Source organism: Mercenaria mercenaria, chromosome 1 (assembly GCF_021730395.1).
Source record: "Mercenaria mercenaria strain notata chromosome 1, MADL_Memer_1, whole genome shotgun sequence".
Classification (NCBI taxonomy): Eukaryota; Metazoa; Mollusca; class Bivalvia; order Venerida; family Veneridae; genus Mercenaria; species Mercenaria mercenaria.
The window spans coordinates 25406425-25419604 of record NC_069361.1 but is presented as its reverse complement, the minus strand read 5'-3'; the positions used below and the strand labels follow the sequence as shown (position 1 = coordinate 25419604).

At 32.2% G+C, this 13180-nt stretch overlaps 1 protein-coding gene across 1 annotated transcript in view; it reads right to left on the bottom strand.

Annotated features, from left to right (window-relative positions):
• The window catches only part of LOC123543586 (uncharacterized), a 44531-nt gene extending 31866 nt beyond the window's left edge, over positions 1-12665 (bottom strand). The window contains exon 1 of the mRNA XM_045329653.2: positions 12150-12665. Within this exon, the coding sequence (XP_045185588.1) occupies positions 12150-12382 (233 nt within the window). The 5' untranslated portion in view covers positions 12383-12665. The remainder of the gene's footprint in view (positions 1-12149) is intronic.
• Positions 12666-13180: the final 515 nt, after the last annotated feature.

The window sequence follows — 13180 nt, the reverse complement described above, 5'->3', positions numbered from 1 at the left end:
ATTTCAAGACAGGAACCAGGTGATTCGTTTTATACCGTAATCTTTAGTCGAGGGCGTGCACACTAACCAGTCTGAAACATTATATATATTTTACTGCATAAACAAACTCGTAAGTATCTTTACAAACCAAGGACTGCAAGTTCCCAAGTTTTCTTCATTCGAACATGTTTACCTCCGAATTATACTGAGATAACATTTTTCTCATCATTCAATATTCTCATTTAAAGTGGCATTATTCGCATCTTACTGCACATAGTGTGTTTTTGGTGAATGTTGTACAATTAACGACAGTGCCGCATAAGTATTTGAAGTTGATGCTTTAGAAATAAAGAAATCAGACTAATGAAATAATAGTTCTTTTCTTCAATCTTCTACGCAGTGATTTCCCTTACCTATAGGCAGAGATTAAGAAGTTGAAGGGAAGCAACTCCTGCGTGCAGTTTGACTTTTCTTAATAGGACTGCCCCAGTCAAAAAAAGAAAAGTCATATTTGGAAAGTTATTATTTCGCACTGGTAACAGGAAGAGTTTTGTACATTGGGTTAAAAGCTAACATTTCCTCCACCCTTTTTACACACACATCTATTTCAGCTGGATTTTTACTTAAAAAATGCATAAAATTCCACTTTAATTTCACTCATAAGCAGTGAGGATTGATATAAATTGATTTCCTTTGTTAAGTTGTACAGTTTGGACACAGTTATATTTATTGGGACGTCATAAGTTTTCAAATGATCGGATCTGGAAGTTCATCTACTTCCTGCGCATAGCATTTTTGTGCGAAACAGGAAATAATTGACCTGCATATCAGAGCCTAACTGTAGATGGAATCCCAATGTCTCTGAAATGATTGATTTGAACGCAACAACATCGCATAATGTTACACTTTGCCTGTAAAGCCTCTATTTGGCAAAGATAAACAATTTACATAATTGCGGTATGCTTTGACAATGAATACCAAATACCATTTTCTGAAGAATAAGTTAGGTACATGGGTTGTAAAAGTATCATGAATATTTGAAATGTACAAAAAAGAATGAATAAAATACTGCTGATGTTTTAATATTTCAGATAACATCATATATCGAAATGTAATAATAATTATTTACAGCTTGGCTTTTGCTATCAAAGGTTCATTTTATTTGATGTCATCAAAAACAGTAAATTGACTGGTCTTAATATCATTTATAACATTTTATTTCTTTTTTTTTATAAAATGGTGATATATACCTTTATACTGAGTCACTGCTACAGGAATAATTCAGTTTTAACATTTACGTTTTGTCACAGTGGTGCCATTGCTCTGAGAGAACTGTCGAGTTGTGCAGTTTGTTTTTTTAAATATGACAGGGTTATATCAGAATGTCAATGATGATGCACAACAAGAAAAGTCACGTCACATTCAACCGCAATCCTTTAACAGTGTACAGAAGGATTTTACACAATGAACATATACACAAAAAACAAAAAAACAAAGGCAAAGTAAAACATTTAGAAATTAGGACGAAACGATAAAAATTATGGAACACAGTTGGACATCACCTTGCGGTTGCAAACATACCGCTGGAGAATTTAAACTTAACTCCTAAATCCCACCATCTTTCGAAAGACAACACCTAAAACCAGACCTAAAACGACTTTCAATAAATTTAATTTCAATAATTATTGCTACTGTAAAATAGTTAATGTTTATGTACCGTTAACAAGCAATGAGATGTTAAAAATACTATTCTAAACATTATGAAACTGGTTCTAACGGGTATAAGACTAAAACAAAGAGGCATTGTAAAGATTAAGAGACACGCAAAGAATTTAAGAGTAAACAAGATTACACAATGTAAAGCGCCTTTGAACGTGTTTATCATGAAAAGGGCGCTATATAAATCTGGTTTATTATATGAGTACCTATAAATAGTTACAAATTTGTGCTGAAAATTCTCCCATTATCGCATTGCGTCATGCATTATCACATTATCATAATAAGCCCCGGGGCCATTATCGATAATGGCCCTGACGTTAGCGCGGGAAATTAACGTCCGTTAACAGAAATGACGTCACGGCGTTTCATGGAGGTAAAACAGCGAATATTTCCGTTTTATTTTATCATCTTGAGCGTAACATCGTGTATTCTTCGTGTGAAATAACGTATTTTTATCCCTAAATTATGCAATAAGCATGAAAGTACAACTATCCAGGTATTTGACTTTATACAGTAAATACACTCTTATACAAGTAGATCTGATATAGAAACTGAAAAGCTGAAATTTATTGTGCCAGAAGATGCAAGTACCAATAAAAATGACACAAAAAAAAAACATTTCTTACTATATTATAGGTAAACATGTAATAAACAGGTAAATACATGGGAGAACGGTGTCTTTGAGTGATAATGGCCCTGGAAGAAGATAACAGCCCTCGGGCTATTATCACCTTGTCAGGGCCATTATTACTCAAAGGCACCGCTCTCCCATTTATTAACCTATACTTATTACATGAGTACCTATAAATAGTAACACATTTGTGCTGAAAATTCTCCTGTTATCGCATTGCGTCGTGTATTATCACATTATCATAATAAGCCCCGGGGTCATTATCGATAATGGCCCTAGCGTTAGCGCGGGAAATTAACGTCCGTAAACAAAAATGACGTCATGGCGTTTCTGGAGGTAAAACAGGAATATTTCCGTTTTATTTGATCATCTTGAGCGTAACATCGTGTATTCTTCGTGAAATAGCATATTTTTCTCCCTAAATTATGCAATAAGCAAGAAAGTAAAACTATCCAGGTATTTGATTTTATACAGTAAATACACTCTTATACAAATAATATAGAAACTGAAAAGCTGAAGTTTATTGTGCCAGAAGATGCAAGTAGGCCTACCCATATAAATGACACAAAAAACCCATTTCTTACTATATTATAGGTAAACATGTAATAACATGTAAACATGCTATTATCACCTTGCCAGGGCCATTATCACTCAAAAGCACCGCTCTCCCATTTATTAACCTATACGTAATATATAATGATAATATAATAATAAATACGATTGAGCTGTTATGATGATATTGTAAGTAAAAAATAAGCCGATGGATATAATTTTGGCGTCATCCGTCTATCCGGAGCCATATCTAGAAATTAGTTTGAAATATTTAAATAAGACTTCATATACATGTTCACCACTATAGGGAAATGCGGCCTGTCAGATTGCCCAAGTAACACCAGAGTTATGGCCCTTAGAAGTTTCCAGTGTTAACTATTATAGGGTACTACATGTATAAATATGACAATTTCTGCTTCATAACTTGTGACATATTTAACCTAGAACTATTAAACATAAATTGTATTTAGATCACCATTATGTGGTAGTGCACACTCAATTTCGTCAGCATCTCTTTAGTAACTTCAGAGTTATTGCCCTTTAATTGTTTAAAAATTCACATATTTGTACATATCTACATAACAAACTAACCATTAGATTTTCATTAAATTTCTTTCATTTTTTTTCCACGAATATTTATTATCAACATGTGAAGTTGTGTACCCACACCCGGTCACCCCCACCACCCTGGTCACACCCTTTAACCCTCCCCCACATGAATATTTATCAACATGCAAAGCTGTATCCCCCCCCCCCCATTCTCCACAACCCAGTCACCCCCAATACCCCAATCATGCACCTCCCAGCAACATTTTTTTTTATTTGTTATTTTCATCAATATCTATTATCAACATGTGAAGTATTGTACCCTCTCCAGGTCACCTTACCTTACCCCTCCCCCCCCCCCCCCCCCCCCCACACACACACAAAATTTTCTTTTTTAATTTTTCAATGTGAAGTTGTAAACCCCCACCCCGTCACCACACACACACACAATTTTCTTTTTTAATTTTTCAATGTGAAGTTGTAAACCCCCACCCCGTCACCACCCACGTTCCAGATTTCTTACTTGATTGTGCTCTCTTAAGGACGTCTGTTCAAATGTAATGGAATTATTTGCTTCTTAGTAGCATCCTAAATGTTTTACCGGATATATTTCTTTGCCATTCCTCAACACAAAACCATTCGAGGGGGGATACCAATTCGTCGAATTTGCTTCTTATATTTTACTTTAAAAACATAATTTTTGAGGCTAAATATCAGATAAAATGTAATAGATATACAGACACTAAATAGGGAAATGGCATAGCGGTGATTTATAATAGTTCTTAGACTTATTTTAAGTACATTTGTGTTTTGCTGAAATTACAATACAGATCCATGCTTGACATTAAGGTAGAATTTTCGTTATAGAATTATTGCATAACAGAATTCATCGTTGAAACTTAATAAGACCACTACATCACTGTCATTTTAAGCTTATTGTTTGACTTATAGTTTTGCATTAAAAATGACCGTCAATAGTTTTCTAAATTTTTATGAAACACTGATGCACTGACATTATTCTAAAAGAAAATATTAGTTACAGTTGTCTAAAATAGGTCATGATATGTGCTGCAACCATTGGAAATTTCTCTTTTCATATAGAATACAGATGACCTGTATTTGGTATGTTCATGCCAATAAAAAACAAATAATTCACTTAATATTATATGGACTGTTTTGATATACAAAATATGGTTTTTATTACTTATAGATATGTTATATTGAGTATAAAATCTTTTATCAAACTTGATGTGTAACAATATCGTAAGGTCTCCTGCTATTTTGTTACAAATAGGGATAGGGACCAATTTAGCTAAAAGTATAAACACGTTTAATGACCTCTTCTCATGAACCCTTCATGAATCTTCATCAAACTACTGCTGTAATTATTCGTCTAAGGATAAACGACATAAAATTGCAACCCTACGAAACCATTTCAGAGAACCATTTAAATTGTTAAAGTGCGGTGTTTTGTTTAGATGAAAGATGAATGTTAGATGAAAAATTCATAAACTTCTTTCCTTATTACAATTCGCCGACCATCATTTTTCGGCGACGCCGTCTAAATTCGTTTTCGTTACCTATGCCACGTGACTTCAGTTTGCAAATCAAACTACTTGATAACGCATTATAGATAATTTATCAAAATTGAAGATTTATGCAACACTCTGTCTGATTGGACGAGAGTGTCAATTTCTTTCACTCTGTTGATTGTGCTACGCTGAGTGAAATGTAGACAAAACGTTTCCTAAACGACGCTGTTCACAGTTTTAAAGCTAACTTTGGCTCAGTATATTTAGCAAGAATATTAATATATCTCAAAATGATAAGTTAGTTTAATAAATATGATAAAAACCTGTTCAAATACCAACATATATCAAATTAAAGAAAGAGCTGAATACGGTCTGCGTATCACATGAATAAGGGTGTGATAAGAGTCTTTTATGTAGAGAAGTGCTTTTTAAAAGATTTTCCTGGTTACAATTGTCGTCTGTATATGAAAAGGTTTCTTGCTTTTGTGACTTATTCAGATTGCATATTAAAATGAGTACTTGTTTGCTTTGATATATTTGTTATAAATTATTTAACTGATTTATTATATATGAATATTTTTCTTTAGTATGGTATGCAAATATTGAACTCAGTTGAAATCTGTTTCATTATATATATGCTATATAATGACTGAATCTCATTACACTGAAATGAAGGTACGCTGCATACAGTTTATCTATGTGATATGACTACGGTCAAACTTTGCTTGTGAAACAGAAATATTGAAATAATTACAAGTGTATGTTTTGCTTGACCTTTACTTTTTTATAGATGTGACGTCATTGTCCAAAGACTCATAAATATCGAATATGCATTTGTTAAAGCGAGATCAGTTGGCCTATTTTAGAAATAAATAAAATTAATAAATAGAAAAAAGTCCTTTAATTGATTTTTTCTCATGTATTCTAATCAAACTTGATTTCTAGCATCTTTATTAGGCCCGCAGCCAACTTTGTTCAGCTGGGACATTTGACCCCTTTTAGGGGCTGCTAGAGCTAAAACTAGAAATGCCTTTATACACCGTCTCATGAACAGCTTGGTGGATCTGGAGCATCATTATAAGATCCTCTTCCAAATTTATTTATATAGGAACTTGGGCCCTATTTGGGACCACTATAGCTAAAAGTAGATATGCCTTTCTTCGCATTATCCACTAAAATGTAATGGATTTTTATCAAATTCGATGTGTAACAATATCGTAAGGTCTCCTGCTATTTTGTTACAAATGGGGATAGGGACCAATTTAGCTAAAAATATAAACACGTTTAATGAAGTCTTCCCATGAACCGCTTCATGAATCTTCATCAAACTACTGCTGTAATTATTCGTCTAAGGATAAACGAAACAAAATTGCAATCCTACGAAACCTTTGCGAAAAATTAAAAGAGAACCATTTAAATTGTTAAAGTGCGGTGTTTAGTTTTGCAATTTGAATAATGTTAGATGAAAGATGAATGTTAGATGAAAAATTCATAAACTTCTTTCCTTATTACAATTCGCCGACCATCTTTTTTAAAGATATTTCTTGTTAAAGATATTTCTTGTTAAGTTCTGTCCCAGTATGATCACAGTGGGTAGAAGTTTGTTGTATTAATAGCCTGGCGGAAGTACGATAAACCGATTCCCTGACAGCTCTGTATTTCGAACAGTCTATATTTAGTTTCAGTAAGTCAACAATTTCTAGAGATCCGTACTATTTCATTAGTCAAATCGCTTCTCATGCCCTCAATTCCCATGATGTCGTATATCCATATCAAATAAACAGTAAGTGTTAATTGACTCATTGTAAAGGAAACCAGATTGACATTTGTTGTTATATTGTCATAGTTTTTCCTATTTTTCCTATTGAAACTTATAAAACATAATATGATTTCAACAGACAAAAGATAATTATGAAATTCTGTGATGTATTTAGTTATTTCTTATTTCCATGCGCGCGATCGTTATTCTCTTTCATTATATAACTACAAAAGTATAATACTTTAGATGAGGTAATCGCAAATATGTTTGATACAAGGAAACAATAAATGTTTAGTTGATCTAGTAGTTTGCATATGAATTTTACAGTATCCTTACAATCAGATGACGAATAATTGTGTTTAACAAAACTAGGGAATCGTATAATTATTGTAAAATTATATTTTGTGCAACCTGAATTTTTTCTTTCCTGTATAATAATGAATATTCCCTTTTTAATGTTAACTAACAGGAACAATTTGGAACATGTTTCAATAATCTAATTTAAACTAAACGGATATAAATGACAAGCAATTAAATGTTAGGATGTAAGATTAGGCATGTGGTGCCAATCTGTGCGATACTTTAAGAATTTTAGGTTACTTTGAAACACAAACGGCGACTCAATGACTGCTGTCGTATTGCCTGAACACTTAAATTAGATTACATTATTACAGAAATTTCTAGTGTGTGTGATTTGATTTCTCATATTTTTATTATTACAATATAAAAAACAACAACTGCCTCCACCAGAAAAAAGGATAAAGCCAACGTGAAAAACGTTCTAATATAAAATATTACAAATAAGCGACATTTAAAGAGCGCATGATATTGTTATGCTCGAATATAATTTCATAGCTTGTGAAATTAAATCTTGGGAAACCGGTTGAAATTCGTTGATTAAAAGGGTATATGGAAGAGCATGTGATAAATGATTCTTGGTTTTATCATATAATATTTATAGTTACTTTGCATTTTAGTATAACATGTAAAAAAAATAATTCTGTATTCTGGGAAGAATTACAACGAAAACAATACACTGTCTCTAAATAGAAACTTCAGTTAGTTTGATACGACTTTATGCCTTTACTTTGGGCGTCTTAATCATTCTTCACACAGTTCTGGCATCAGGCATATGAATTTTTACAAAAGCCCAAGATGCCTGTCCGAGAGCTAGTGCACATATACTAGTATATCGATAAATTACAGGCATGTTTATGATAAATGTAGTTTAAGCACAGCACAAATGAAGTATTATATTACTATTTTGACGTTTGAAGTGCTCAGTGCGAGCCTATACATCAGTCTTATATACCTTAAAATTTACTTATTAATATAGACATCAAAACTTTGTATATTAAACAGAAATCGTCCAATTTTAAATATAATGTAGTACACACCTACTGAATGGCTTCCTGGTCAATAGTCAAACTAGTGCCAGAGGTCCGAAACAATTCAATAAGTATAAGAGGCAACAACACAATCTACGGACTGGATATATGTAGGGAGCCGTGTAAGATTACATATATTACTTATTACATTTCAAAATTACACGGTCCAGGAACTTAATGACTCGTAAATCTAGTTTATGTATATGCAATCATTAATTCTATAACAGCTTTTTAATCTTAATATGAGTTTACGATTGCCTGGAACGGTACTTTTACAGTCAAGAAGAAACTTCAACGATTTTCAATTTTAGGCACTAATTTGGTCATGTAATAATATGGATCAACAAAAGTACACATCTCTTGCACATGGTTCAAATAAAAGTTAACTGCAGACAAACACAGATTTACTAAGACTGATTTCGATAATCAAGTTGTTGACATCGCAATTTAACAGTTTCGAACTAAACGTAAACCTTTATTAATACAGAAAAGAATTCTTGCCATGCTTTATGTAAAACAAGTAGAAAATGACGCTCGTAGAGCGTTAACATTGTTTTGTGACATTATCTAGTGACCTATTTATCCCATATGACGTAGTTTACTAATCCTAGCTTTCGTAAAGACAAACAATCTGACCAGACTGCATGCAGATTAGGTTAAATGAGGCCTCTGTAGTGTTAATGGTGTTTGTCTATGATCTAGTTTAGTGATCTTGTTTTCAAATACAGGCGACCCATTTTCAAACAGCCTGATCAGGATTTCATAAAAATATACATTCTGACCGTTTTCCGATTACACCAATAAGAAAATCTGTAGTGTTTAATTTACTTGGTGGCAAAATCTTTCATTCCAGATTGCCCAGTATTTAGTTTATCTTTTTAGATTATTATTAATTGTGAACAAATTTTATTAAGAATGAAGTAAAATTGTGAAAAGCCAACTGATGCGGAGGATGACAACAGAAGACGAAAGACGAAAAACAAGGCAATCACAATACCTCATCAAGTTGAAAGTCTTCCAATACATCGGTCTGTAGCGTGTACATATCTAACACCATCTTGACAACCCTATTACTGTTACCGATAAACCATAATTCATACGTTATTCTTACTAACTACTTTAATATCAATCATATAGTCTACAGGAACTGTAGAAAAGCAGATATGACCTAACTGGCAATACATATTTTGAATGGAGTAATTTCATTCATTGCATAATTAAATGAAGCCCATAAAAGAGATAGAACAAGTTAACATTGACTCCTCTTTGGTAGCGTAGTTGAATCAGTCGTGACTAGTCCCCATCTCGACATCTTGCTCAGAAAATTCATAAGTTTACCCTATGCAAATAAAAAGGTATTTAAAAAACGCTGTTAAACTGATTTAAAACAACCACTGTGGAAATAATTTTACAAGGTTAAATGATCAATTTGACCAAAACTCGAAACCAAAAGTTACGTATTAACGTTCCAACGCTTTAATTACTGGGCTACAGAGCTGCTTTAAAGGATTTGCTAATTTTTCAACTTTGTTTTAAGGCTGAAAGAAATTAGGACAAAAACCTTTTGTGTATGTAGTTATTTTAATTAGTGAAATGAGAAGATGGTCGATGGATAGATTATCAAAGGGCCAATGACTCATTTTCGTGGCAATGAGTTCCTTTCGCAATTTAATATTTTCACCGGAGTTGCCCACGTGACAACCTCTTGAAATAAACTGCGAACTTAATATTAGCTTTAGTCGAGTTTAGAAAATCAAGTACAGCATAATTATGCAAAAACGACGAAGTAGTCCCTTAGTTTATATAGATTTGAAGTGTGAGCGAGACGCTTTAAATCAATGCATGCTACGAAAGTTATTATACGTGTTTGTGCTTGAATAATACACATTGATCAGCGAATAAGACGACATTTGAAAGATTGACGAGTAATATATATATAATATATAATTTTTCTTTTATATTTTAGTATTATTCTGCCTGCTAATAAGAGGAAAGAGAAACTGGAAAATGTATGGAGCGTATTAGATATATCATATAGGCAGATCGGTCTTTGTCTGATTAATTGTTCAATCCGATGGATATATGAAATCATTTCATATAGTTTCATTTAGGCATTTTTTTAAAAAAGAAATTTCAATTTTCAAATGTTTCATTTATTGGAAACAAAATAAACAAACGTGTACACTGTGATTGTTTACACCTGAAAAAGGTTAACACGTACTTTTGTATTTTGCCAGTCAACCTGGACACAATAAAACTAATTATGAAGTACAAAACAAAAAATATAGCGGCGTTATGGGTGCTGATTTCGAATTTCTTACCCTCACCTCTGTGCATTCGAAACATTGCTTGAGTTTACGGAAGGTTGATGGTTATACGGTCATTACCTGAAATATTACAGAGAGGGACACTTGTGGTCTTCCTCCATCATCAAAAGATTGAAAAAGTCACCATATGACCTAAAATTGTGCAGGTGTGGCGTTAAACAAAAATAGGAAAACAAACGTGTAACGTGTATTACGTTATCACAACATTAAAGAGTGAACACAAATATATACAAAGTACTTCAGGAAGCTTTTTATAAATACACCGGAAATAGTTTGCATATGTCTCCATACGATTATTACTGCTATATTGAAAAGTGGAAACAATATTACTATTTCTTTTCATCACAAAACTCATATGGTAATTACAGACGATGTACAAAAAAATATCAACAATTATTTTTAAATGTGCTACATGCACAATAAAATTTATAGATCTGATGAGAAAACAAAATTTAATGCAGTTGAAAGATTTTCTGTGAATTGTTTTGCGAATTTGTTTGTTGCTTCTTTTTCTTAAACAGATTTTATGGCCGTGCGTTTATCGTTTAGTTTAATAAGTAAAATAATATTTTGTTGAATTTAAATTTACAAAACTGGGCGCAATATACAAAATTAACAAATCCTGGAAAACTGCAAGATAATTCATTGAGTTACAAATTGAACACTTAAAATTTAGAGAAGCGCTGGAAGGCAAAATGTTCTGTTACCGACATATCCATTATACCAGGGAAGAAACGGACTTACCAATAGTAACTGCATTTTTAAATATTTTAGTGTTATAAAGGATTAATCATTTTACCATTGTTTTAATGCTAACAATTTTACATATTTCAAGGGTGATTATGATTTTTTTTAAATCAATTGTTTTACAAGGATTGTTAAATTGTACGTAATTTGATATATTTACGTAATTGTAATCGAAAAAAGTTCAGCTGAATTTCAATTTTTTGGCAAAATAATATTTCAACACTCTGATGTCTGCATGCAAAAATCTACTCGAATACATCTTTGTGCGTGTATTCATCAGAGCTTGACCATGGGAATATTCTTTGTAAGTTTAGGTTTGAAGCAGTAAATTAATATATTCTGTAAACGATGATATTTATTTTACAAATCATATAGAAATTCAGTCTTAAATCTAGCAGAAACATAACCGTTATTCTAAATAACACAAAAGTGTAAAAAGGGTCAAAATCAATTCTATTATCATTTTAGAAGCGATAATTACAACAATTTTTACATTTCACATACGTTTCAATTAAAACTAATATATAGGTGATACAGTACAGAGAGGAAAAACGAGAGCTAGCTAAATACCATTAATCAAAATTAATGTCATGTTCTGAAGAAACGCATAAATTTAGGAGTTTTTGTCTGCAAAATCTGACGTGACCTCCATCTGAGCATGGAAATAATAGTAATGAATGTCATTTGTTTGGACAGATATAATGCAAACCAAGCAATCTAAAGGTGTTCTTTACCCTTGAGGTTAGCAATCTTGATCTACTTGAGTTATTGGTACTACCTTCTATTCTCATTCGGAAAAGGTAAGTTTCAACTCTAAACGAGAAATTAATAAGTAAGGGTTTCGTGTTATGCATGTGTTTTCATTCTTTGTAGCTCTAAATTAAATGCGCTTGTAGACATTTCTCATGTCTCCTACAAGCAAATACTGACTATCATTTTACCTTCCATTTAAAGTAATTATTAACTTACTTCATAAACATTTGTATTCCAACTTTATCCATATCAACCTTTACTTCTTTCCATGATTCGAGAACAAGTTCTTTTTGTTCATCTGTAAATTCTGGTAGATTACTTCCTTTATTATTTCCATTTTCATTTTCATCACCAGTTTTATCAGGTAAATATTTTCTGCGTGGCTGTGTATTTACAGTCTTATTTTTACGCAACGCATCCTTTCGATTTTTGGAATATAAGCAACCCATTTTTTTGTATAACGACGATATTATTTATATAAAACAATATATCATAATAAGACATGTAATAAAGTTCACATGTTAGTTCACAATGATATAGATCCAGTATAGAAACTATTATTATTAAGTGAATCGCTTTTTTATAGTTTAATACGATCACTAATTTTTTGTGCTAAATGAACAAACCATATATCGCGTACTAGTTGTCGAATACAAATAATACAATAAAAATACTGCGTCTAACATCACTTGGTCTCTGCAGTGGAAATCAGAAAATGAAGCCTAGTGAATACTCTGGCTATTTATAAAATCTCTGTACATAACATAGCGTTTTCATTGTGGACCAATAACAGAAGCAACTGAAAGTTATGTTGCACTGGATATAAGAACGGATAAAACTATTTACAAGAAACGGTTAAATGAAAAAAGTACTTAAAGATAATCAGTCTTAATAAAACCTTTATTTGCTGAACATCCGTTAATACAGCGCTGGAACATTCGAAACTGAAATGATTTTTTGTATTTCTAATTTGTTCATAACATCAAAATGGTTAAATACTTGTCCTGAGGTATCTCGACAGAAGAGCGCTTTATTTTTCCACAGTGTATGTATCTTTGCATTTTTGAACGACCTTGCTCCAAAGAACTCGACTGCACAAATATTAATAGGCAGATTCTATTGACTTTATTTCTGATTGGTATTTAATTTTGATATTTTTCTTTCCTGATAAAGTTACTTATGATATAAATCAAAACAAAATCATCCTGCTAATTATTTGAGAGAAAGTAATGTACATTCTCCAAGGG